The sequence below is a fragment of the Hyla sarda genome, chromosome 6, assembly GCF_029499605.1.
Source record: "Hyla sarda isolate aHylSar1 chromosome 6, aHylSar1.hap1, whole genome shotgun sequence".
NCBI lineage: Eukaryota > Metazoa > Chordata > Amphibia > Anura > Hylidae > Hyla > Hyla sarda.
The window spans coordinates 100,627,491-100,654,864 of record NC_079194.1 but is presented as its reverse complement, the minus strand read 5'-3'; the positions used below and the strand labels follow the sequence as shown (position 1 = coordinate 100,654,864).

At 40.7% G+C, this 27,374-nt stretch overlaps 1 protein-coding gene across 6 annotated transcripts in view; it reads left to right on the top strand.

Annotated features, from left to right (window-relative positions):
• Window positions 1-27,374, top strand: part of ADAMTS9 (ADAM metallopeptidase with thrombospondin type 1 motif 9) — a 267,952-nt gene that overhangs the window by 125,551 nt on the left and 115,027 nt on the right. For all 6 annotated transcript variants that reach the window (XR_008844950.1, XM_056524547.1, XM_056524546.1 and 3 more), the window contains 9 exons: window positions 11,878-12,044; window positions 12,736-12,865; window positions 15,186-15,312; window positions 15,387-15,597; window positions 16,211-16,372; window positions 18,374-18,538; window positions 20,094-20,213; window positions 21,358-21,447; window positions 24,626-24,793. Coding sequence is in view for 5 of the 6 variants with exons in the window: in XM_056524547.1 (XP_056380522.1) it covers window positions 11,878-12,044; window positions 12,736-12,865; window positions 15,186-15,312; window positions 15,387-15,597; window positions 16,211-16,372; window positions 18,374-18,538; window positions 20,094-20,213; window positions 21,358-21,447; window positions 24,626-24,793 (1,340 nt within the window). In the remaining variant the exon portion in view is untranslated. The remainder of the gene's footprint in view (window positions 1-11,877; window positions 12,045-12,735; window positions 12,866-15,185; window positions 15,313-15,386; window positions 15,598-16,210; window positions 16,373-18,373; window positions 18,539-20,093; window positions 20,214-21,357; window positions 21,448-24,625; window positions 24,794-27,374) is intronic.

The following is a 27,374-nucleotide window of genomic DNA, read 5'->3' as shown; positions in this document are numbered from 1 at the left end:
AACGTGAGTTATTCAAAGCTCAAATTACTGAATCCTGTGTGACTACTAGAAACTCAAATCTCCTAAAAATAGTCGCACAGGGGCTAGCAAACAAAGCTCATTGATCCCGGAGTCCCAGTAAACCTGTGAGGAACCTGTATCACGGTTCTCTCCCTCAAAAGACTGTTCTGTTACATGCCATTGCATAAAATATACAGTAAAGTTACTTCAAGTCTGCTGTGGACATTCCGTTATTTCTCCCTGCCGTTTGTGGGACGGTTGGCAGTAGGACTATTACATTGAGGAAACCACATCCTGGCGTCACGACAATTAAGGGTTAACACCAATAGACCCTAAACTTTCACCAGCACCATCCCCATTTGGGATACCGCAATTTCGCTGCGGTGATTCCCAACAGCCAACTGAGCTAGCCGGGGATAGTTTACTTTCACTTTAGACGCGCGATCAACTTTGAACGCCGCGTCTCAAGGGTTAACTGCTCGTGGCACCGCGATCAGTGCCGCACTGTTAGCAACGGGTCCTGGCCGGGCCGGTGTGGCCCCGCGTTATAGAAAGGGAGCGAACTCTAAGCGTACAGGTACGCCCTTGGTCCTTAAGTGGTTAAAGAGGTATTCCATTGGAAAGAAAAAATTAAATCAACTGATGCCAAAAAGTTTAATAGATTTGTAAACTACCTCTATTTAATAATCTTAATCCTTCCAGTACTTATCAGCTGCTATATGCTACACAGGAAGTTCTTTTCCTTTTGAATTTTCTTTCTGTCTGACCACAGTTCTCCATTTCAGAAACTGTCCAGAGCAGGATAGGTTTGCTATGGGTATTTGCTCCTACTTTGGACAGTTCCTAAAATGGACATAGATGTCAGTAGGGAGCAATGTGGTCAGACAGAAAGGAAATTAAAAAAGAAAAGAACTTCCTGTGGAGCATACAGGAGCTGATAAGTACTGGAAGGATTAAGATTTTTAAATAGAAGTAATTTACTAATATGTTTAACTTTCTGACATCAGTTGATTAAAAAAAAAAACATTATCTAGTAGAGTACCCCTTTAAGTAAAGACTTTGCATCATCATGCCTATTCATTACTGCTGTGGCATAAAAAGGCACATTGCTAGGAATGAGAACCCTTACTGGAGAGCATTAAGGGAGTAATAGCATTCCACAACCAGTAAACATTTGTGCTACTGTGGGATTACATGCTACAATCGTTCTTAGCCAGGAACACCCCTTTTTATTCCTTTCGGTTTCAAAGCCTCTCTAGTCTATAAAATCTCTTTCTTTATGCAGTAAAGCATTTCTTGAAGTTGAGCTTATGACTAAAATATCAATGTGAACTGTACTATTTGCAAACAGTGCACTAGGGAGGCATCTAGTGTGCAGCCGCGAACAGCTCTCAGATTAATCAACACAACCCTGGCCCCTTAACCCGAAAAAGAGATTCTTTCATCCCTGGCTTCCCACTGAACAATGAATAAAATAAGGTTTCGTCATAGCCGCCAAGCACTTGTAGAGACATGCTATTTATATGCTGACTATATAGATGCAAATGGAAAAGTGTGTACGCATACGCTTATTTCACAGCTCAGTGAGTGTGTGTGACCGTTCTGTGTGAAATTCACAGTTGTTTTGTGGGATTGTAGCAGGAATTTAACATTGTCATCAAGTCTAAGGAGTAAACGTTTATTCGCTGGTGAAGGTGGCCGCCCAAGAAAGCAGGGAGTGCACTCCTTTATTTTGAGGAGGGGGAAACTTCACTAGTAAAGAATGAAAATGTAACTGTATAACGGACTTGTTTCTTTTTGGATAGAGAATGTTTTTCTTGGGAAGGGGCTTGGGGGGGGGTGTAAACTCGAGTAGATATGGCCTACAAAGATCACTGCATTCAGGTGTTCATATCAAAGACCTTAAATAACTCAAAGATACTGTATATGATGAGAATGCAATCTACATAGTGGCCATACACAGTATATATGAGATGTCAACCACTCTCTTATCTGACAGCTGTCACTGCCAACCACCTCATAAATATGTACACATGGCTCAACCAAGTGTGAATGCTTATTATATTGCAAAGAAAATACTTTTTTTCTTTTGGAACACAGGATTGGACATGTTCAAATTAGCAAGTATGGATGATTTTCATCTAATGTTTATGTCACGCTTCACACACTTAAACCCTAACGCTTAAAATGTTCTAAGTAGGTTTGTAGGGGTTTTCCGGGTTTCTAATATTTATGGCCTAACCAAAGAATAGGCCATTAACATTAGATTGGTGGAGGTTGCCTGCTAACACACCCATCTGATTAAAGTGGTGCTTCATGGCTTATCATGCACAGCTTTTGTATATTTTATAGTATTTGTGGTACTGCCTGTACTATTTAGGTGTATAGGATTTTGCTTCAGTACCAAGTAAAGCCACTTCAATATGTTTAGAGATGTGTCGGTAAAATATGATGACAGCACAACTATACGGGTTGGCGCCTCGTATGGAAAAAATGGACTATGCCAATGGCGCTTCCCCTCATAGTAAATGAAAGTGATTGTTGCTCGGTGATCAAATAAAGTTACAAAATGTAAACCGGACTCTTCATCATCTATACAGTAAACATTGATGAGGCCTCAGAGCTCCCTGAAGCACCCTTGCATCTTTAATCAGCTGATCTGGGGGGTGCCAGGAGTCGGACCACCACTGATATGAATTGCATAGTCCAGAGGTAGCCCAGTTCAGAAAACTTGTTTCATATTATTATGATGTACTAAATGGTGAACATGTGTTCAGAATCCTTATCTTATGGCTTGAGTGGAAAACAGTTTTAAAGAGCATTGTTTGCTCTGGAGGACCTGTGCTGTCCTGTTTTTTACAGAAAAGCTATTGATTTAAATTAGCAGTGTGTAATACTGAATTTCTCCAACCTTGGCACAGGATAGGAAATAAAAAGTAAAATGCTTGACTAATCACCGGCTGAGACAGGACCCCTTTTCAGACTGTGATTGGCTGAGTGGGCTGTCACTCCTGCTGGTCTCGGAAGGTGGGGGCTGGAGCGCTTAGGGGACTGGTAAGTAGCCAGACCCCGTAAGGAGATCTTGGGGGTCCCAATCGTTGGATCCCCCTGCAATCAGATATTTATCCATCAAAATACCCCTATAACATTTTGTACATCCCATTTGTTTTAAAGTGCATCGCCAGAATAGTAATAGCAAGAATCACAGCAGACTGGCACAAATTAGCACAGATTGGGACATTATAGTATGAATATCACTTCTAATTAAACACTTCCTTAGCACATGGTGCTTTAAAGGTCAGCAGGGTAATGAAAAATCTCCTTTTTTCTGTGGCCCCTATATCCTGCCAATGAATGGCTCAGTTTGTATTAATTTCCATAATACTTCCTAATTACAAGACTATGCATGACAGTGATTGCTACAAGCCAAACCCTTAGCTTCCTAACGTTGTATGTGCGCATACAGACCTGAACATTATAAGTGGAATTTAAAACACTGTGAGGGATTTTCTTTAAACACAAAGGAAATTATAGGGCAGGTAAAATCAGGAGGGAAAAATAGTGATATAATAATTGTTATAATTCCATAGTTTCCAAAAATTAGTCATTTTGGTCTAAATATACACTTCTCAAAAGTTTTCATGTTTGTTCTCAAACTGTGTTTTCTAATGTAAAAAAAAAAATTCTTTGAAAAGCTTCAGCAGTTTTCACACTTTTCTAAAAAGTCCCTATTTACAGTGTATTAGAATTGGGACCCTCAAGCACACATTCAAGGGAATACTGCTGTGAGAGGGCATTTGTGATCCACAAGAAGGTACCGTAGCTCAGTTTTGGTTGAATATATGCATTGCTCTTGATAGTTCCCCATTAAGGACCCTCATCTAAGTAGAAAGCAGGTACTATCATCCTGGAGGACTCAGCACACAAGAACTTCACTTCTCCTTTGGGGGCACTGCAGGAGAATTAAATACTTTCTGCAAGGTTCCTTTCCAGATCACAGCTGATCGCTGAAGGTTTTCCCAGTCTAATTCCTTGTGATCAGCTTTCATTGGAGAAACAGGAAGGCATTGTCAAAATTGAACAACCCCTATTAGGCTTAAAATAACTAAGCACATTGATTGGGCCAATTTTGAGATCTTCTAAAGACAGATTGTACATTTGCAGCACCTTTAGTGTGACAAACTGTTTTTTTTTATCACTAATACAGAGCCGACAGATTTATTATACTAGTGTGATGTCCCACACTAGTATAATAAGCCCTGTCAGGTTGAGTCCCTCAGTGACCTGGGGGCTCCCCTGCAAGGTCTGTCCCTGTTGGCTTTATAAAGGTGTGTGTCTAACTTTAATGCCTAGACAGGATTCCTATGTGTAGGTAGTATAGAGGACCTGTGGGAGGTCTCAAGGACCTGTGTAAGTCTGTCATATGTTACGTTATGCGGTCACATGATTTGTTGTCACATGCTCTCCCAGAGAGCACCAGCTGAACCTATGACCCACAGCTTGACCAATGGGCTTTAGTCCAGCCCCCCCCCCCCACTATATAAAGAGGCAGCCATTACAACTCTCTCTCTCTTCCATCTAAGCCTTTGCTGAGACAGCAACCAACAGAGATCTCAGTGCAAGTGATCAGCATCTGGAGGACCCCAGAAAGCTACAGTCTCTCCAGTAAGTCTCAAGTCTATGTCTGCTGTCACTGAAACTAATCAAGTCCTGCACATAGTCAAGTCAGGTCTAATTTCAAGTCAAGTTAACTACAAGTATATTGGTCCAGCAAGCAGCGAGGTCCTCTGGGTCCTGGCCACCTCTCTGGGAAATCCAGCCTTAGCTGTGAAGATAATTACACCTGTCTTCTTCTCTGTAAAGCCTCTGTTTTACCATAACTGGTTGTGGACTCTCATTTTCACATCTAGCAATTGGGATAGCGAAGAATCCGGGCGTGTGGTGTTCCGGAAGGAACCCGAAAACCACACTGACGTAACGAACACAGGGTTAATACCATCTGATCCCACCACTCACACCGCTACACCCGTGGTCCCGCCATTTCACACAGTGGTCCACCACAATTTTGGCGTCACGAACACTAGGAGTTAATACCATCCAGCCCCCGGGGTTAATACCATGTGATCCCACTACTCACACCGCTACACCCGTGGTCCCACCATTTCACCCGGTGGTCCACCACACTAGAATTATCATACTCCCATGGCCCCTCTTACTGTTGGCACCCTCTCCATGCTATTCCTCTGAGAGAGCACTATGTCACCAATGAACTCTGTTGTAATCTCACATATATTTCTCTTTTAAGACATCCTTTTTACAGTTTTACTCCCACCCAAACCTTTGAGGCAATACAATCTTCAAATTTTGACTTCTAAAGATAGTTTGGTTGAACTTTAAAGGGCCCCCTCAGTTTGTTTTTAACAATACTCTTTTAAATGTTCGCTCCCCCGTTCCCTTCAAAGACGTTTCTTTTGTGTCCTTGCTTTCTTCTGTGAAGAGCCCTCATAGTAACGCATCCGTGTGAAGGATGAAATGGCAGACAAGCAAACTCAGGAAATTAGCTAAGTAATCGCATTAGTGTGAAGTTGTGCAGTAGACTGCTGTTTTCAGGAAACGGCTTCTCTTGCAAAGAATTTGGCCTGGTAAATAGAGTGTGCTGCACATACCACAAGATTTGGGTTAAAAGGAAGAAAAAAATGCTTTGTCAATGTGTATTAAGATCTCTAATGTATCCATTGAGGAGGGAAGTTGTCACTGGGGAACCAGCAGGAATTAGATTATTTGTCCCTTTGTCATTAATCCTTAATCCTGTTAAAATATTTCCAGAAAGGCTGAATGGGTTCTGGGCTGAAAGTGCCAAACAAACTTCCCACTTATATTTTACAAATGTAACTTGTTAGCATTGTAATATCATTTAATAACATTGGTAAACATTTACCAAGGCATTGGGGGTGATACCTCTGAAATCATTCACATTCGTGTGGCGAAAGACAAGTGGCAATTTCTCCGCTCAAGAGGGTTGTCACTTTTTGCCCCAGAGCTATTACCTATGAAGTTGGGAGCAATATGTGTGCTCTTCATTTATGGGCAGAATTACACTTTGGGCACTATAGAAGATATAGTTTTCTATAATTTGAATTAGTATTTTCATGTTAAAATCTGTTTAACTGATGCCTAGAGAAAGTCTGTGAGTCCTACAAATCCAACTCACATAGCCTTTGCATCGTGCTTCTACAACACAAATAGCCTGTGAGTCCTACTTCCCCCATACACATAGCCTGTGAGTCCTACTTCCCCCATACACATAGCCTGTGAGTCCTACTTCCCCCAATCACATAGCCTGTGAGTCCTACGTCTCCCATACACATAGCCTGGGAGTCCTACTTCTCCCATACACATAGCCTGTGAGTCCTACTTCCCCCACACACATAGCCTGCGAGTCCTACTTTTCCCATATACATAGCCTGTGAGTCCCACTTCTCCCACACACATAGCCTGTGAGTCCTACTTCTCCCATATACATAGCCTGTGAGTACTACTTCTCCCTGTGAGTACTACTTCTCCCACACACAGAGTCTGTGAGTCCTACTTTTCCCACACACATAGCCTGTGAGTCCTACTTCTCCCACACACATAGCCTGTGAGTTCTACTTCTCCCACACACATAGCCTGTGAGTCCTACTTCTCCCACACACATAGCCTGTGAGTCCTACTTCTCCCATACACATAGCCTGTGAGTCCTACTTCTCCCACACACAAAGCCTGTGAGTCCTACTTCTCCCACACACATAGCCTGTGAGTCCTACTTCTCCCATATACATAGCCTGTGAGTCCTACTTCTCCCATATACATAGCCTGTGAGTACTACTTCTCCCTGTGAGTACTACTTCTCCCACACACAGAGTCTGTGAGTCCCACTTCTCCCACACACATAGCCTGTGAGTCCTACTTCTCCCACACACATAACCTGTGAGTCCTACTTCTCCCACACACATAGCCTGTGAGTCCTACTTCTCCCATACACATAGCCTGTGAGTCCAACTACTCCTGCCCATATAGAGAAAGCCTAGGATCCCTGCTCCCCCACCCACACACACATAGTGATTGACAACTCTCCTTGTATACCAATATATATAGAGGAAAAGTCACTTTATTTCGGTTAGGGAAAATAGATTTAAAGCATAAATAATAGTATCATTTAATAAAATCGGAGTCTGGGAGTTCAAACCCTTCCAGTCTCTATTTTTTATGCAGGAAACAGATTATTTATAGGTATATAAAGCCCAACTCCTGCAGTGAGAAGACAGGTGGAAAAAGAAGCACTCAGCTGAGCACTTATTCCTGATCATTATAGCGATCTTGGGGGTCTAGACACCCAGACCCCAACTGATCCAGTGCTCCCACAGGGTCTGCGGTCCGCTCCCCAGCTGCCATACTTTTCTTGTCTGCAGTGTGAAACTTAGGCCCACAGTGTCATATTGTCGCTCAGCCATTCACTGGTCACAGTGATGACCCGCCTCAGCGAATGATTGGCTGAGTTGCAGTATGACCACTCGTTACTCTGCAGATTAAGCGTCACACTGCAGATTAAGAATTGAAACCGAGGACCGGGCCAGGACACTGGAGACACTGGAGGAACGCTGAGGTAAGTAGATTTATTTATTTATTTATTTTTTTTTTGGGGGGGGGAGTTATTTTTACTGTAGAATGGGAATTTTTGAAAAATAATGGTATATGGTTTAATGGAAGATATAGCCCTCAAAGGCTTTTTCTATTTGTCTGGAAGACATAGGACTAAAGACTTTCACTATATGTGCTGGCTGCATTTATACAGCTTTTAATGGAAATGCTAAATGAACTCACTGTGATACTGTCCTCTATGGCTGGAATGCAAATATGTAGCTAATATTTCATATGGCAGGTTTGTTTAAGAAATCTCTGCAACTATACCTTCCATCCAAATGGGGCTTACACATGTGATAGCCTGGTGAGGGTGTAGGGTAGTTGGGGTGGTGCTGTAGTATATGAGGGGTTAATGTAACCCTTGTCACTCGTGACGCCAGGAGGAGGGTTAAAACTCTGTAGTGATGCTGGGCCTATCGCCACCCTTCCCAAGAGCGATAGGTGAGTGTAAAATAAATGGATTGTCCACAGCAGGCTGAACTTAAAACTTGCAGGAACTTTACCGAAGATTTTCTGTACATGCAGTATCGGTAACAGTCCAGATAACAGAGTCTATATAGACAGCACAGCAGTGACTGACAGTTGCTTAGGATCGAAAAGTTCTCTTAAGATTAGGAGGATTGTATTTGCATAGATCCGCTGGATTTAGGGATTGGATTAGGTCCAGAGATCTTGCGGAGATAGCGGGGAATTGTAAGAACTATCCATCTCTAGCGCAGGCCTAGGCCACAAGGCTTTGGCCTAGTAATTGTCTTGAAAGCTGCGGAGGTCCTACCTCGTCCAGAGTCAGGAACCCAAGAGAGCGACAAAATGGCGCAGCTCCCTTATATGGGCAGGGGCTGGCCGTTTTGGATTGGTCCATATCAGCTGTCACTCACCGTTACAATGGATTGTGGGTGATCACCTGACTAGAACCACCAAAGGTCCTTTAGCAAACCATAGAGTTCTGTGAACCGGGTCACATGACCCGCAGGTCCTGCGACGCTAAAACAAGTGAGTAACACCATATACATGTATTTATATAGATAATATTTATAAATATCAAGTTACTAAGGGGTGACTAGGGGTTAATTGGGGAAGCGAACCCCGACAGTCCTAGGGACTCTAACTTTGGGTACTAATAACTAAGGCACAGTATGAAATACGGTGTCGGGACACGACACACACATTGCAGAAACAACCCAATTCTTATGAATAGAAGGGCTGTACTCCAGTGCTGGCACACATCTAAAATTGGCCCTTTACAAGAACTCTTTGTACATTTTTGTTAAATTCTTATGTCTTTGCACTTCTTGTTGCTAGAACTTTTGTGTCTCTGCTACAAACATTTAGTTCAAACAAACTAGAAAGTAAAAATACAAAAATACAAAAAAAATACTTTCATTATTTTTGGCATTCATTTTCTACCTACTGTAACTTATTGGTAAGGTTTTTCCACCAGAAATATACCTCTCAAACTGCAATTTTATCTGCTTTTAAGAATTATGACAAAGCTTTATTGTTCAAGTAGAGTCCTAAAAAAGCATAAGCGTAATGGATCTGAAAAAAGCTATTTAGAAGTTGTAGGCCAGTCACTTGTCTTGAGCAACAAAAGTGTTCAAAATGAACTCTTGTCATATATTGAGAGCTGCAATATTTCCTGCTGTTGCCACAAATTATAGTTTACAGAAGAAAAAATCCACATTGTTGCTGGATGTGATGCCATGAGTGACACATGCTCTAACAGTGACAATGCAGCCGGCTCTTTCCCGGTGATCTGGCCCTATTCATGTTGGTCACATATTACAAATTATAGATTCTTTATATAAAAAAAAAAAAAAATGTAATTTGTCCTGTCGTTTACTATTTTAAAAATGTTACCTTACCATCCATTTTTTTCTTATTTAACATTTCAATATTTTCTTTATATACATATATGTAGATATCCTTCTATCTTCTCACTCTCCCTCTTTCCCTCCTTCTTCACCCTCCATGTCTCTTTACAGTGGGCTGTGGGCTACCCTGTACAGTAGGCCTGCATATTCACATAAAAATACAATAGAAAAGTACTAAACACATGTACTAGAAAATGTCCTATTGTTTAAATCAAGTTTTTATGTTAAAGGGGTACTCCGGCCCTAATACATCTTATCTCCTATCCAAAGGATAGGGGATAAGATGTATGAGTGTGGGGGAACCCTTGCAATCTGTCATTGCGCACCCACCTTTGTGAGCTCTCCACAGTGCTGGAGGCTCCGAGTGTGTAGCATAACGACCACGGGGCTGGAGTATCATGATGTCACGACGGCCGTCATGCCCCCTACCATAGACTTGCATTGAGGGGGTGGAGCGTGACATCACACGGGGCGGAGTCATGACATCACTATACTCCCCCGTGGTCATCACGTGACACACTAGGAGCCTCCAGCAGTGTGGAGAGCTCACAAAGGTGGGTGCGCAATGAGAGATTGCGGGGGTCCCCAGCAGCGGGACCTCCACAATCATACATCTTATCCCCTATCCTTAGTGGTGATGTTTTTTTCTAGTTTTCAATTTTTCTATCTATATTTTATGATAATCTTGAAATGTTGCGGTTTCCAATCTGGCCCCTAGGTCTAAAACTAAGCTGTTCTGCTCAGTTCTGTACAGGAAATTTCCCAGTACGTAAGCTTTTCTCCACAGGAGTACAGTAAAAGGTGACACAAGTAGAGAGATAACACTGGATCCACCACCATTCACAGTAGAGATCAGCATTTACCACCTTTCACAGCAGAGCTCAGCATCCCCTCCCTGAAAATTTCACAAAGAATGTTTAATAATGTTTGCAATTCATGTGAATGGAACAGGTCCTGTCCATTGTTAGCTATGTCCATGGGGATTGCTTTACGGCATATCAATAAATGCTGTTAAAAACAGCTCAAGCAAGATGGCAGTGCCCCCTACCCCACATAAAAATGTTAAAAAAAATACAATTAGAAAATAGGAACCTATAGTAGGCTAGTAGGGGGTCAGCCAATGTTGCCGTAAACAGCACTTGGCTACCAGACACCAAGAAACAGTATTAGTGGGTATCATATTACACATTCTGTTTCATTTTCATGGATGGAAAAGTTAGAACATAGGGAAAAGTCGTATTGGTTTTAAGTATTCCTAACCAGGATTTCCTTCCAAAAAAGTTGTGTTCTAACAGACTGCCTCTAGCCATGAAAAAGATTTGCACCAAAACCTTTTGTCCAACACCAGGACCTTGTTCACACAGTTCGCATGTTGGCTTAGTGGTTAGCATTGCTGCCTAGCATCTGCATGAAGTTGTATGTTCTCTCCATGTTTGTGTGGGTTTTTCACAGTCCTCTGGTTTCCTCTCACTCAGCAATCTTCAGCAGGCCCCATAGAAAGTAAGTGGAGTTAGCATACAGCCATCACATCCCCTCCTATAGACATGTTCATGAATGCCGCAGTGCCAGCAGAGATTGCGGAGGTCCCAGTGGCCAGACCCCTTTGATCAGACATGTTTTCCCCTATCCTTTGGAAAGAGGATAGCATGTCTAGGATTGGAGTACCCCTTTAATTTTACACAGAGCTGAAGTTTTAGAACATGCATCTACAACAAAATCTTGGAGACATTTTTAAAAACATAATTTAAAAAATATTTTGATTGTTGCTCTTTCATTAACTTTTAAATGATAATCTTTTAAAATGCACAGCTAGACCAGTTGAACAAACATACCTTGCATTTTCAAATACTTTTTTCCGAGCTAATGGAGAGAGAAAACCTCCTCTATTAACTAGAACAGAAAACAGGAACAAAGAGCTTCTCTTAAGCTGACAGTCCAATGATTTTCATGATAACTATGTAATGCTTGATTTCCCCTGTGGTGGCGCTGCAGGAAAATTGAACACTTACTGGCAGATTCTCCAACAGATTACAACTGATCACTTTAGACATCCAAGATTCCAGCAGCTGGGTATCTGTTATCGGCTTATTATTGTGGGACTTTTCTAATAATAAGTTATGAATAATAAATGTAATTATAATAGTAAATGTACCGTATTTCCCTAATTAACAAATGATGATGAAACAATTGAACTTGCAGTTTAGTATATCTAGCAGATTTGCAAAAAGGGCACAAAATGAACTCAGAAAATAGATTTGAGTTGCCATTATGTTTGACCTTGTGAGCCCTTATATGAACTATTGTCTCCTTTTTTCCACAGCTTTAACAAACAGCCATGGGGAATTCCTTCTAAATGGTGACTATGTGGTCAGTATGTTCAAAAGGGAAATCAAAGTGGGCAACGCAGTGATTGAGTACAGCGGGTCAGACCACACAGTGGAGAGGATTAATTGTACTGATCGAATTGACCAAGAAATTGTGCTTCAGGTAATACAGGACTTCCTGGAAGAAATTGTGTTGTTGTTTTTTTTTTTTTTTTGCTCTAAATTAAATTAAAAGGGGGGCATTCATCATTGTAGGTGTAAGTGAAGCATTTTTCTACACCTTTTTTTGTGTGCTGTAATGTGTAGGAGCACCAAATTTATAAAATGGTCACAGAGCATTTGATATATTTTGTGCAGGTCACATTTTCTGAAATTTTTCACTTCACATACACCAAAAATGTAAGCTAAGTCTGAGCTGGTGTAGTTTTAGAGACTTTTCAGTTGCTTTGCGCCTTTTTTGCGCCTTTTCACAAAAAGGTGCAGTTCATAAAACCCTTCCATATCATGTGTATTGCCAAAATCAGTGGATTACACTCAAAATCAGCAGAAATGTGTAAACCAAAAGGCGCAAAAAAGGCTTAAATAAACCCTGCTTGCGCCTTTTTTTGCGCCTTTTCTACACACAAAAAACTGTCTAAAGACAATGATGAAATGTTGGCCAAAGTGTTTGTGTTTCTTTCCCAAATACGGTACATCTTCATTTTTCTCCATCGACTTTGTGGGATATTGCAGCTCAGCTCTATTTATGTGAGTGGGGTTGACCTGCTATACCAGACAAAGCCTACGGACAAAAGTGTAACTGAATTTTTTTATTTTTTATTTTCAAATTTCAACCACCTTTTTTTTCTCCTTAGATATTATCAGTTGGCAATTTATATAACCCAGATGTTCGATATACTTTTAATATTCCAATTGAAGATAAACCTCAGCTTTTCTATTGGAATCCCTATGGACCATGGCAGGCATGCAGTAAAGTCTGCCAGGGTAAGAGAAACAACTGCACAAATAAATCATTTAGATTTACACCTTATTAGATTTGGTCCATACAAGTATATTTTAGGTGATTTATAACATTCTCACATGATTGTTAAGAATAGAAAATACGGTCTGGTATTTATTCTTAAAATGGCACCCCTTTTGTTGATTGATAGGCTATGTCTGGCATTACAACACACCCTCATTCACCTGAAACTGAGCTCTAATACCGGTCATAGCCAATGGGCATGAGAGGCGCTGTTTGTGAAGAACCTCAAACCTCATACAACCCCTTAGATGCAAATTTTTTATTTTGATCCCTTCTGTAACAAGTGTGTCTTAAAAAACAAAAACTACTTTGCAAACAGGCTTCAAAAAAATATCCTACTGCCTTGTATTTATAGATGTGTCTTCATGGTTACAGACTACAAACTAACCATATGTAGTCTGAAAATGCAGTTATAATTTTTCATTTTACAAGTATCGGAGCAATTAAGTAAAATGGCTGCATAGGTGGAGATACCCTTCAAAATAAGTTACATAAGTAATCTAAAACTCTATAGGTAGATACTTGTATACCTATAGCTTTTCTATGCTTTGAGCATTCAGAGGACTCTCTCAATCTACTAGTCAGAGTGTAGAACAGCTACCAAGAGCTTTTCTGCCCTTGGAGAATAGCCCAATTATTTCAATGTGCACTGCATAATGCTTAAAGGGGTACTCTGCCTCTAGAGATCTTATCCCCTGTCTAAAGACATGAATGAAAGGAGCGTGACGTGACATCACAAGTCACGACCATGGCCGCCTGAACCCAAATGTTCAGAACACCGGGGTTTCCGGCTGCTGGGACCCTCCCACGATAAGGCATCTTATATCCTATCCTTTGGATAGGGGATAAGATGTCCAGGGACTGAGTACCCCTTTAACTTGTCCTGCCATAGCACTAGAAGGAAATTAAACAATTGCTGCCAGATTTTTCCACAGATTCCCATCCAGGGGACTCTTTGTGATCAGATCTTCTAACAAAAAGAAGAGAATCCCTTTATTAAGTTTTGTACTGTGGTGTAGCCCACTGGCACATCACTCAGCATAAAAATTTACCACGATACTCATTTTTTACCAGAATAAACTATAGGTTTTTTTTTTTCTTTTCACTTTTTCTTACAACCCGTGTAAGATGTTTGTATAAATTACCGATCTACTCATTAGAAATGCATTGAAGTTCCTGCTGTCCAGCGGTTAAGTGTAATATTGGATTTAAAGGTTCTTGTACCTCTTGCTTCGATTGAAAAGCTTTCCATTGTTATGCTATAGAGCTTGTCCGACACCTCTCACACTTTGATGAATGGCTCATACAACCACATCGAAAACGTGTCATATTATTCTCACGGAAGATAAATAAGAACCTTTCCTCAATAGACCCCTATGGCTTTTAAGTCTGCAAGAAAATAGACTACAGAACACCTTTATATTATCCCTAAAGGGAAACACATTGGGTTTGAAGACCAAATAATAGCACCTAACATAAGCAGTCACATAGACCGTGAAGCTGTGCTCCGTGAAGCTGAAATGTTGGGTTATTTAATGTTGTACGCATCAAAATCATTACATTATAGATTTTAAAAATGCTTAAGTCCTATCTATCTATCTATCTCAATAAAAACATGGTCATCCTCCCATTTCAAATTTGTGTAGTGAATATGGTGTATCGGGTTTTGAGGGTCAGACTCTGTAAAACAGCACATGGAGTGTCTATAGATCCACATTGGAGGTCTGTAGGAACTCTGTGTATCAGCTTGTGATGCCATTATGTGGTACCATATTATTATTATTTTTTTATGAACTGGTGCCAGAAAGTTAAACAGATTTGTAAATTACTTCTATTTAAAAATCTTAATCCAGAGAAATACAGAGAAAGTTCTTAATACAGAGAAAGTTCTTTTCTTTTTGAATTTCCTTTCTGTCTTACCACAGTGCTCTCTGCTGACACCTCTGTCCATGTCAGGAAGTCCAGAGCAGGATATGTTTTCTTTGTGGATTTGCTTCTACTCTGGACAGTTCCTAAAATGGACAGAGGTGTCAGCAGAGAGCACTGTGGTCAGACAGAAAGGAAATACAAAAAGAACTTCCTGTGGAACATACAGCAGCTGATAAGTACTGGAAGGATTAAACATTTTAAATAGAAGTAATTTACAAATATGTTTAACTTTCTGGTACCAGTTGATTTAAAAAAAAAATGTTTTCCAGTGGAGTACCCCTTTAACATGTTAAAAAAGAGATCCTGGTATACCTGGAACGTATCTGTATTGAAGCTTGAATGTTTCCACAGGAGAAAGGAAAAGAAAACCTATATGTACAAGAGACTCTGATCATCTAGTGGTGTCAGATCAAAGATGCGATCGAATCTCCCTACCCGAGCTCATCACTGAATCCTGTAACAATAACTGTGAATTAAGGTAATGGATACAGGTATGAATCGTGTAATAATTCATGATTCAAGTTGGCCAATACTAACAGCAGATGTTCACAGGTGGCACATGGACAGAAAAAGTGAATGCAGTGCCCAGTGCGGCCCAGGTTACCGGATACTCGATTTCTACTGTGCAAAAGTCATTAAGTCAGAAGGAAAGATGGAAAAGGTAGATGATCGGTTCTGCAACGGAGTACAGAAACCCAACAGCAAGGAGAAATGCTACGTGGACTGTAATACCGGAAGATGGAGCTACTCAGCTTGGTCAGAAGTTAGTATTGACTGAACAGATATGTTATTCGTATACACCTCAGACTAGATCCTGATGCTCCAAGCCACTCTCTAGGCATGCGATCTGGTCTCCCCAATAGCATCCAATCAGGGCTGGTGCAAGGACTTTTGCCACCCCAGGCAAAAGCTAATATTGTCTCCCCCTTGACTTCACCCATTGGGCCACCAGTTGACATGCCCCACTTTACTTCTGGGGAGACACACTGTAACAAGCCCCCTCCTCATGTAATTAGCTTACTACTGGGGTGAAACACTGTAACAAACCTCATGCTGGCTAAGCGAGTGGTTCAGATGCTGGTTGCCTAACTTTCTTGCGGCAGCCAGAGCAGTGCCCCCATCAAGAGGGAGCTCTAGGAGGCTGCCTATTTTCCCGATAGGCAGAGCCGGCCCTGCATCCAATAAAATTAGGTGAAACTGTCCTTCAAGGTCAAAATCAGAATGCAATGGTCTTACTCCATGACATAACAAATGTTAGTTATTTGATATAATTTGCAACTCTTAAGTTGATTGATGTGATGATGTTCCATGTGATTATACCTTACTTGAAACAGCTTAAACTTAATCTAAAATTCTGACTCTGGCTTCTCGGACAGTGCTCTAAAAGTTGTGGAACTGGCACAAGGAGACGAAGGGCAGTGTGTGTCAATTCTTTCCGGGAAGTTCTCGATGATTCGAAGTGTAACCAAGGAAAGCTGACAGAAGAGAGATGCAGCGATGTCATGTGTCCGCAGTGGAAGACAGGTGACTGGTCAGATGTAAGTGTACAAGCCTCTAGTTTGATAATAGCACATTTGTAGGAGGTCCATCATTAATTGAAAAAAAAAAAAAACACAATAGTTTCTTTTTAGAGCACAAAATGCCTGTGTCTTTCTTCTAGAAATGCTAAACACTGTATAGATATTACTGAAAGTCAACTGAACAGTTTCTGCATAGTTATCCATGTTTGCTTTTGACAATCCCATTATTATAAATGCCTATGGGCATCTTAACCCCTTAAGGACTCAGCCCATTTTGGCCTTAAGGACTCAGACAATTTAATTTTTACGTTTTCATTTTTTCCTTCTCGCCTTCTAAAAATCATAACTCTTTTATATTTTCATCCACAGACTAGTATGAGGGCTTTTTTTTTGCGCGACCAGTTGTCCTTTGTAATGACATCACTCATTATATCATAAAATGTATGGCGCAACCAAAAAACACTATTTTTGTGGGGAAATTAAAACGAAAAACGCAATTTTGCTAATTTTGGAAGGTTTTGTTTTCACGCCGTACAATTTATGGTAAAAATGACATGTGTTCTTTATTCTGAGGGTCAATACAATTAAAATGATACCCATTATTATATACTTTTATATTATTGTTGCGCTTAAAAAAAATCACAAACTTTTTAACCAAATTAGTACGTTTATAATCCCTTTATTTTGATGACCTCTAACTTTTTTATTTTTCCATATAAGTGGCGGTATGGGAGCTCATTTTTTGCGCCATGATCTGTACTTTTTTTTGATACCACATTTGCATATAAAAAAACTTTTAATAATTTTTTTATAATTTTTTTTTTTATAAAATGTATTAAAAAAGTAGGAATTTTGGACTTTTTTAATTTTTTTTCGTTCACGCCGTTCACCGTACGGGATCATTAACATTTTATTTTAATAGTTCGGACATTTACGCACGCGGCGATACCAAATATGTCTATAAAAAAAGTTTTTTACGCTTTTTGGGGGTAAAATACTGACGTTTTACTTTTTTATTGGGGGAGGGGATTTTTCACTTTTTTTTAACTTTAACTTTTACATTTTTTTACATTTTTTTTTACACTTGAATAGTCCCCATAGGGGACTATTCATAGCAATACCATGATTGCTAATACTGATCTGTTCTATGTATAGGACATAGAACAGATCAGTATTATCGGTCATCTTCTGCTCTGGTCTGCTCGACCAGAGCAGGAGACGCCGAGAGTTGCACGGAGGAAGGTGAGGGGACCTCCGTGCGGCGTTATGAATGATCGGATCCCCGCAGCAGCGCTGCGGGCGATCCGATCGTTCATTTAAATGGCGAACTGCCGCAGATGCCGGGATCTGTATTGATCCCGGCACCTGAGGGGTTAATGGCGGACGCCCGCGAGATTGCGGGCGTCGGCCATTGCCGGCGAGTCCCTGGCTGTGATCAGCAGCCGGGATCAGCCGCGCATGACACGGGCATCGCTCCGATGCCCGCGGTTATGCTTAGGATGTAAATGTACGTCCTGGTGCGTTAAGTACCACCTCACCAGGACGTACATTTACGTCCTGCGTCCTTAAGGGGTTAAAGGGGTTTTCCCGATTAACAAATCCATTTTCCTAGACATTACAAGGGATTTCTAAGCTAATAAAGGAAGATTCCTCTTTTCAGGATCCAGATATCTTGGTCAGAGTGCAGAGCGGCTATAGAGAACACCCCTTCCTCCTAAGAAACTGTCCTGTCCTGCGTTACACAAACAACACATTGGCTTATATGAGCTCTATGTAGTGCTCAATTTCTCTTCTGGTTGTACTCGAAGGTACCTGGACACCTACTACCGGGTTTCCCTACAGATTACAGCTGATCACTGGGGGTCCAAGCAAGGGAACATTTTGTCTCAGAGGACAGGTGTTAAAATTAAAGATTGTCCAAAGCAGAACACCTCTTTAGTCTCTTCCTGTAATCATAAGGGCATGTCTTTTTGCCCATACATTGAGATTGTATGGTAAATCCTGTAACTTTACTTGCAGTGCCTCGTAACTTGTGGAAAGGGTCACAAACATCGCCAGACCTGGTGCCAGTTTGGAGAAAGTCGAGTAAATGACAGAGTTTGTGATCCAGAGACTAAGCCTGTATCAGTACAGACTTGTCAGCAGCAAGAATGTGCATCATGGCAAGTTGGTCCATGGGGACAGGTACAATATTTTTTGTAGTTTTTTAGCATATATAAATAAATACACAAATATAAATAAAAAAATTAAATATATATAATTTTTTAAAATTGGTATATTTGTAATTTCTTTTCAATCTTTTTTTTTATTACTATATTCTATTCTGTGTAGTACCGTGATATTAATATTAAAAAAGACATAATATACTGAACACAAGGATAATAATATGGAACACTGCCTTCACATTTTGACTCACTCGATATAAAAGTATTGTTTAGTATCCTTGTTTACTGCATTATCTTAGTGTTTCCAAGGCTGTATTAACTATTCTGTGTTCTTGGAGCCAAATTATTGGCAAAAATCAGGAAATGTTTTAGGTCATTTGTACCTTCCCCTTTCACAGGCAACCTCCCTCTTAAAGGAGTAGTGTAGTGAAAGGATAAGTTATAGATTGCAAGTGGTCCAACCGCTGGGACCCCCCGCTATCGCCTGAATGGGGCCCCAGCAGTCTGCTGGAAGGGGACGTACTCACATGCGACAGCTGACATACCCCTCCATGTATTCCATAGAGATACATAGGGGGCATGTCGGCCATGGCTTCTGCGGAGGTCGAAACGGCCGCTTCCAGCAGACGACCAGGGTCCTGTTCAGGAGATCACGGGGGGTCACAGCGGTCAGACCCCCCCCCCCCCCCATCTATAACTTTTCCCCTATCCTTTGGATAGGGGATATGTTATTTTTCACTGCACTACTCCTTTAAACACCAAATTCCTTTAAATTGCAAGTCAAATTGCTTTAACTTGCAAGCATGGCACATTACCCCTTCATCTGTGCCCAAACTTCAGACCTTAACGATACTTGAAATCCCAGACCCCAGATCCTAAACCCAGTAATGACCTGCACTAACTGGAGGACTGGTGGACAGTGGACCCCTGTTGATGCAGGGCAGGGAGGAAACAATGCACTTAACCAGCAGGAAAACATTGAAAACTTTCTTTCCCTGATGATAGGTTGTGGCCTAGTTTATCCTATGTATATTACTGGCACAGTGCAGGTCATAACAGGAATAAACTTGTCCAGATTTCCAGATGTGTTTGTCTCCATTTTGGATACCATGGCACTCTCCATAAAATTACAGATCGACACCTAGCCACTCCTATTCAATGCTTCCACTGCCTTCATTGCTCGGGGGTGTCACCCTTTGATTGGTTTTTCCTTTAGCCTGGGAAGGTCTGGAATACAAGCATCAACTATTATCTGTATCTGGGCAGAACCATGTCTGGGCTGGCCCACCCACTGTGTACTTACTTATAAAGATTAGTGATTTAATCTTCTGAATTCTGCATACCAGAGTTTGAAAAGCAATTTGAAATTCTTTACTTTTACATTGGAAGGCATTAAATCAAGCATGTTTAATCCAATCCAGTAGGTGAGCGAGCTGACCTCAATTTCAAATGAAATGTTTCAAGTTATAGATTTTCATAAATTGCTAAGTGCCTAAGCATTGTCTTACTGGGCTGTGAATTGCCTTAGCATTGTCTTACAGGTTTAATCAATATGGCTGTATTTTCATGTCTAGTGTACAGCTTCGTGCGGAATCGGTTATCAGATGAGAGCAGTGAAATGTGTTGTGGGTGTTTATGGCGCTGTGGTGGACGATAGTGACTGCAATGCAGCAACCCGACCTACAGACACTCAGGTAAGGTTTCTTGTATTGCCAAAAATGATGACAGGTAATCAGCAAAGGGTGACGGAACCCAGTGCATATTGTGTAGCATGGTGTTCAAATGGTCCTCCTTGAAATAAACAGTCATAGACTCAGCTGGTGTAAATAGACAAACTTTACTTTTCCTTTCTTCATTCAATAGTGGCACACCATGATAATACTTACAAATTTCATAAACGATAGAGAAGCTTGATGCTTGCTCTATAGGTGGTTCTATTGTTTGCCCAGTTCAGAACACAACTTGAACAGTCCATATAACTGTTATAACTCTCACACAGTTAACTCCTTAGGGACCTCAAACTAGTGTTGATTTCACACAACAATGCAACAAACAATTTGGCTAAAACAGCTGAGCCTGCCCCCATGGAACCAGTTTTCCAAAGCAAAACATGTAGTACCCCGGCCCAAAAGGGGAACATCTGCTCATCCATTCACCAACAAGCAATCTCAAAGGGCTTGCAGAGGTTGCAGTTAACCTGAGCCCTTGTGCCAAGGTGGCCTGATGGTCTTTCTGCCCAGGGGAAGGACAGAGATATTATACTGAGGACTTCTTTACAGATTTTGCAAAACATGTTATGTTAGGCCTCTGAGTGGTGATTCCTTGTCACCAAGCCTACTTGCCTGCCAGTTGCTGATATTTTTTATAGCATATACCCAATACTCCCCATTCACCACCACCTCATCTTTTCCTAGTGCTTTATTTGCTTGCAAACATTTAAAGCATAGTTGTTTTATTTGTTTGTTGCATTGTTGTTTTATTTTTTACTAAACAATGTATTCATCCAATGCCCTAGGTGGCTGCCTACTCTGCCAATTCCTTTGTTTAACCTTGTTGGTGAGGGTTTTTCTGAAGAACTGTGAAGGGGGTCTATAAATGGCACATAATTCTGAAATCAGCAATAGAGGCCCACACATTGTTCTTGTACAGGGGTTCTTCTGCTTTATGTCAGTTATTCTTTAAAAATGGTAAACATGCATATCCTAGGTTTGGCCCCAATTCTGTTTCTCGAACTGTAGAGTGTAAAGCCACCTCAAACGTTGCCTCATAACCACCAGATCAAAAAATGCATTAATTATGGAGAGGAAGCCGTCTAACAAAGCAAACTTATTTTGACAGGACTGTGAAACAGCTGCATGCCCAGGCATTCCTGAAACCAAACAGATTGTCCACAGCAAGACACAGTGGAGATTTGGATCCTGGACACCTGTAAGTATATTTTACTAATGCATCACTTTCTGTATCTACAGTACATCATTGTCGTATCCACTGATTCCTAACGATTTTTGCTGCACCCCTTTTAAATTGAATCAGCTCCTCCCCAGATATGGCTCATTTATTCTGTAACTTTTTTGTTTATTTTTAGATTCATAGATGTGATGTTCTCATTCCATCTGTGAGAGACTTAAGCTTAGCATATGGACTTGACCTTTTGAAAATAAAATGCTATCACCAGTGTTTAAGCAGGCAGACTCTTGACATGGAACATTAATCATATTTAACGTCTATATAAGCGTTACGTATTCCAGCTCATGATCACTAATAAACACAGATGACTTATGTTTAATATATATCATGTGCTGCATTTAAAAAATTCTATGTACAACTGTTCCTAATAAAACAACTCCATTAAACTGTCCATCAGGTTTGGAGGTGGTCTGCATAAAACACTAAGGATTGGTCATCTTACCACCAAGTCAATTCTTAACCCTTTTTGAAAAAAACATTTGCTTTTCCTTAGATATAGCTGTGTTTTTTTTTTTTAGATATATTTTATAATGGCACCATTCAGGATATAAGTAACCTATTGCTTAACACATTCATTTATTACTGTACTCTTTATATCAATGCATTATATTGTGAATGTGGTGAGGTTGTGATGAGGGTAGATGAAATTACCCTATGGGCAGATGGCATTAACCCCTTGTGTTCGTGATGCCAGAGCATGGTTTAACCTCTACACCATCCAAAGGTATACTGCTGGATCCTGGGCTAGGCACAGGGGCAAATAATGACTCTGATGTCAAGTTATGGAACAACAGCAGCTTTACTGAGATAGACAGGTGTAACAGTCTTAACAGCTAAGCCAGGCCCACGGAGGTGACCAGTGACTTCAGAGACCTTAAGGCTCGCTGGGACTTGTAGTGGACTTGGACAATTTGATACAGGGCCTCGCTGACTTGTCACTAATTAATCTTGACTGACTTGACTGGGACTGACTAGACAGACTTCACCCCATTTGTAGCTTACCAGGTTTTGATGTTCATCTGTGGGGTAGTGGACTTGTGAATGCGTGGCTGCGTGGTAGGCTTTTGGCCTCCTCAGGACATCAGACACTCTCTCAGGACTTGACCTCACTGTACTCAGCACTAAAGAGGCAAGAGAAGAGACTGAATTAGCTTAGCGCCACCCAGATTTTATATGGGGGAAACTCTGAAGGGGTCCCATAGGTCACCCTGTAGGTCACATGGTCACTGGTACCTTCCTTGGTTACAACACATAGCAACATTACTTAAAAGTATATAACAATATATGTACATTGCATTGAATAACATAGGCATTTAGTACTATTTATGAAACATAGGTAAAGGGGAGATCCATGGGTCACTGAATGGAGTCTGCCTGACAGGGCAGCAAAGGTACAGGGGTGCAACTCCTGTACTGGGCCACCACATGAACGTCACTCTATAGAAATGTCATGATTATATTGAAACCAAATTTTGAAAGGTTTTTATATTTTTTGATTTTGCACAACAAAAAGATCATAAAAATGGTTTTGTTTTTCTACCTTCTTCAATTCTTCAATCTGAATTCAATTGTTATTTATTTTCTGTTTTAAAGTGTACCTGTCTATTTATGACATTTTACAAAGCCTGCACAGTTGTATTAGAATAACCTTTCAGAGTGGTGAGAAGGGGATTTTAGTGCTGTCACTGGGCTGGACCAGAGCTGGGCTGTTTGCCAGTAGTACACTCACAGGTTTTTTCTTTCAGTTACTTTTCTGGCCAATCACAGCACATAACCTACTCCTTATCACTATTCTGAGGGATTAGTGTGCTGGGGGATCATTTAAAGGGGTTATCCACCATAAGGTGATTTTAGTACGTACCTGGCAGACAGTAATGGACATGCTTAGGAAAGATCTGCGCTTGTCTTGGGGCTAAATGGCTACGTTGTGAAATTACCATAACACTGTGGCTAACTTTTTTTGTGAACTGATATTTCCTGTTTGACTTTTCTTTTTTTGACTACAAATCCCATAATTCCATTTTCCTCCGTCCCACACATCAGCCACTCGACCCATTGAAAAATAAATGAGCTGCATCCATTTAAAAAGACCTGTGGTTTTCAATCAGGGTGCCTACAGCTGTTGCATTAGTTGCAGATTGATCTCTTTCCAACCAAGTGATCCCTCCACCCATTGAAGCAGACAGACTCCCTGTCATCAGCTGACTAGTGAGTCGGGTCTCGGCCGCATTACAACCTGGGAAAAATCTGAGACAACAGTCATTTTGTATGCTGGTAAAAATTATTATTGGGGTTAAAATCACATAAGAATTGTGAGAAAACCTTCACACACAGATACAGACACTATATTATGAACTACACCAACTTTACAACCCCTGTATCAAAGTCAAATAAAGATCCCCTTTAAAGTATACTACCATAGATGGCAAGTCGGACTTGGAAGAAGAGATTACTGATGCACTGGCTTTGCATGGTGCTACATGAGCAGATATAAAAGAAACAGCAGCACAGCAGGGAATGGGCTATACTAAGCACTTAACTGCTGCCAAGATGAAAAAAGATGTTTTAATTAACCCTTCAGGCATAGTGTAAATACCCTGGAGGAGACAGACAGGCTCACAGCTTGCAGGTTTACAGCCCAGGGTCACTCTCTCTCCTGCACATATCAGAAGCTAAGCCCTGCCTCCACTTCCTGTAGCCTGTCCTGATCTCTTTGTTACTAGAGATGGACTAAGTCTAGCATTGGACGTCAGACTTTAGAAAAGTGAGACTCCTAGTGGCCAAGATGTCAGAGCTGTTCTTTCTTGGTAAGAAGTCATTGTTAAATTAAGTGGTTTACAAATATGTTAAAAATCATATGGGTTATCACATGTAGGAAGGCTCTTTGAAATTACAGTGACCATTTTTAATTCACTAGGGGATATGAACCCGCTTTCTCCTGTGGCTTATTTTATACATTTTAATACTGCTGTAATACTGCATAATCATCTGAGTTATCCCAGCCATTGATATGTTTAGAATAAAAAAGATTATAAAAAAAAAAAAAAAAAATATTTGACAAAAAGTAGAATTTGACTTGAGGCATCTTGGGAAATTACTTGATTGTATCCTAAACACAGATTGTTTCAATATTTCCTAGTGCTCAGCAACTTGTGGTAAAGGGAACAGAATGAGATACGTCAGTTGCCGTGATGAGCAAGGTGCAGTGGCAGATGAAACGGCTTGTTCCCACCTACCAAAGCCATTAGCAACTGAAGTGTGCACAGTGACTCCATGTGGACAATGGAAAGCACTAGAATGGAGTTCTGTGAGTATATCACATGGAATATATGGGTTTTTTATACAATGTGAAAATTATTTAAATTAGACAATGGAAAGCACTAGATAATTAAAATTAGACAACGGAAAGCACTAGTATGGAGTTCTGTGAGTATATCACATGGAATATATGGGTTTCTTATACAATGTGAAAATAATTAAAAATAGAAGGGGTACTCCGGTGGAAAACTTTTTTTTTTTTAAATCAACTGGCGCCAGAAAGTTAAACAGATTTGTAAATTACTTCTAATAAAAAAAAAATCTTAATCCTTCCAGTATTTATTAGCTGCTGAATACTACAGAGGAAATTATTTTCTTTTTGGAACACAGAGCTCTCTGCTGACATCATGAGCACAGTGCTCTCTGCTGACATCTCTGTCCATTTTAAGAACTGTCCAGAGTAGGAGAAAATCCCCATAGCAAGCATATGCTGTTCTGGACAGTTCCTAAAATGGACAGAGATGTCAGCAGAGAGCACTGTGCTCATGATGTCAGCAAAGAGCACTGTGTTCCAAAAAGAAAATAATTTCCTCTGTAGTATTCAACAGCTAATAAGTACTGGAAGGATTAAGATTTTTTAATAGAAGTAATTTACAAATCTGTTTAACTTTCTGGCACCAGTTGATTTTAAAAAAAAAGTTTTCCACCGGAGTACCCCTCTAAAGACAATGGGGGAGATTTATCAAAACCTGTGCAGAGAAAAGTTGCCCAGTTGCCCATAGCAACCAATCAGATTGCCTCTTTGATTTTTAACAAGGCCTCTGAAAAATTACACAAGCGATCTGATTGGTTGCTATGGGCAACTTTTCCTTTGCACGGGTTTTGATAAATCCCCATTCTCCACATTTTACAACATATATTCAAATTTTCTTAAAGGGGTTATCCAGGAAAAAACTTTTTTTTATAGATCAACTGGCTCCAGAAAGTTAAACAGATTTGTAAATTACTTCTATTAAAAAATCTTAATCCTTTCAGTACTTATGAGCTTCTGAAGTTTAGGTTGTTCTTTTCTGTCTAAGTAATCTCTGATGACACGTGTCTCGGGAAACGCCCAGTTTAGAAGAGGTTTGCTATGGGAATTTGCTTCTAAACTGGGCGGTTCCCGAGACACGTGTCATCAGAGATTACTTAGACAGAAACAACACAAACAACCTTAACTTCAGAAGCTCATAAGTACTGAAAGGATTAAGATTTTTTAATAGAAGTAATTTACAAATCTGTTTAACTTTCTGGAGCCAGTTGATATATATAAAAAAGTTTTTTCCTGGAATACCCCTTTAAAGGCAAGGTACACATTATAATCAAGGTACTTCAGAAAACAGCCATTCCCTTCGATAGTTAACTGATGGAAGTCTGAAATGAGGGTCCCTCCTCAATTAGGGTAAATTAGTATACCCTAATAGGTATTTAAAAATAGGATTCTAGAGCAGAGAAAGAAGACATATGGCTAACCCAAATAAGATGACCATTAAATAGCTTAGGGTGCCCTGAGTACTCACCTTTTTATTAATATGTCCTCCCATTCCCAAGATATGTAGGTTTATCATCAGGTTATGGGTGGCAATATACAGTCAGGAGGTATGTGTTAGGCATGCAGGTCCCTCAATGTTACACATCTAACATTTCCCTTATACTGGGAAAAGGTGTGTAATCAGGGTGCCCTAAGCTATTTAAAGGGGTACTCCAGTGGAAAACTATTTGTTTTAAATTAACTGGTGCCAGACAGAATTTCTTTTCTGTCTGACCACAGATTTAAAAAAAAAATTTCCACTGGAGATCCCCTTAATGATAGTAAAAGCTCATTTTGGAGGGTTGACCACGGTCCCCTCTATATCTCTTTTCTTAGTTAAAGTAGAGCATCATGATGCAATTACCGTATTTTTCATCCTATAGGACGCACCGGCGTATAAGACGCACCCAATTTATAGGTGCAAAATCTAAAAAAATAAAGATTTTGAACCCAATAGTGGTCTTCAACCTGCGGACCTCCAGATGTTGCAAAACTACAACTCCCAGCATGCCCGGACAGCCGTTGGCTGTCCGGGCATGCTGGGAGTTGTAGTTTTGCAACATCTGGAGGTCCGCAGATTGAAGACCACTGCAGGAGGAGGTAATACTCACTTGTGCTCAGGGCTTACATTCGGGCTTGTAAAGGCAAGGACTGAAACACAACTATGCAAACCATAACGTTGACTTACCAAGCGGCTTGCGTTGTTCCGTACTTGTGATTGCACCTTGCATACAAACCTATGTACTTATATCAATAAATGACTGGCAAAGCGGTTGAATTGTGCCCGAAACCGCGTATGAGGGCACGCCTATAGAGGGCATACCCTATGGTGGATTGATAGAAATAAGGGCGGGTTGGGAGGGTGCCTGAAAACCACGTACGCCCCGCCTGTGTGTTGCAGGGGCGTTTAATAGTGGTGCCTCCAGCAAGACCCCGCCTCTAGGTGCAGGGGGGCGTGGGCATTCACACCCCCTCGCACAAATTCAGCCAAATAGGCTTCCTACTTGTGCTCAGGGCTTACATTCGGGCTTGTAAAGGCAAGGACTGAAACACAACTATG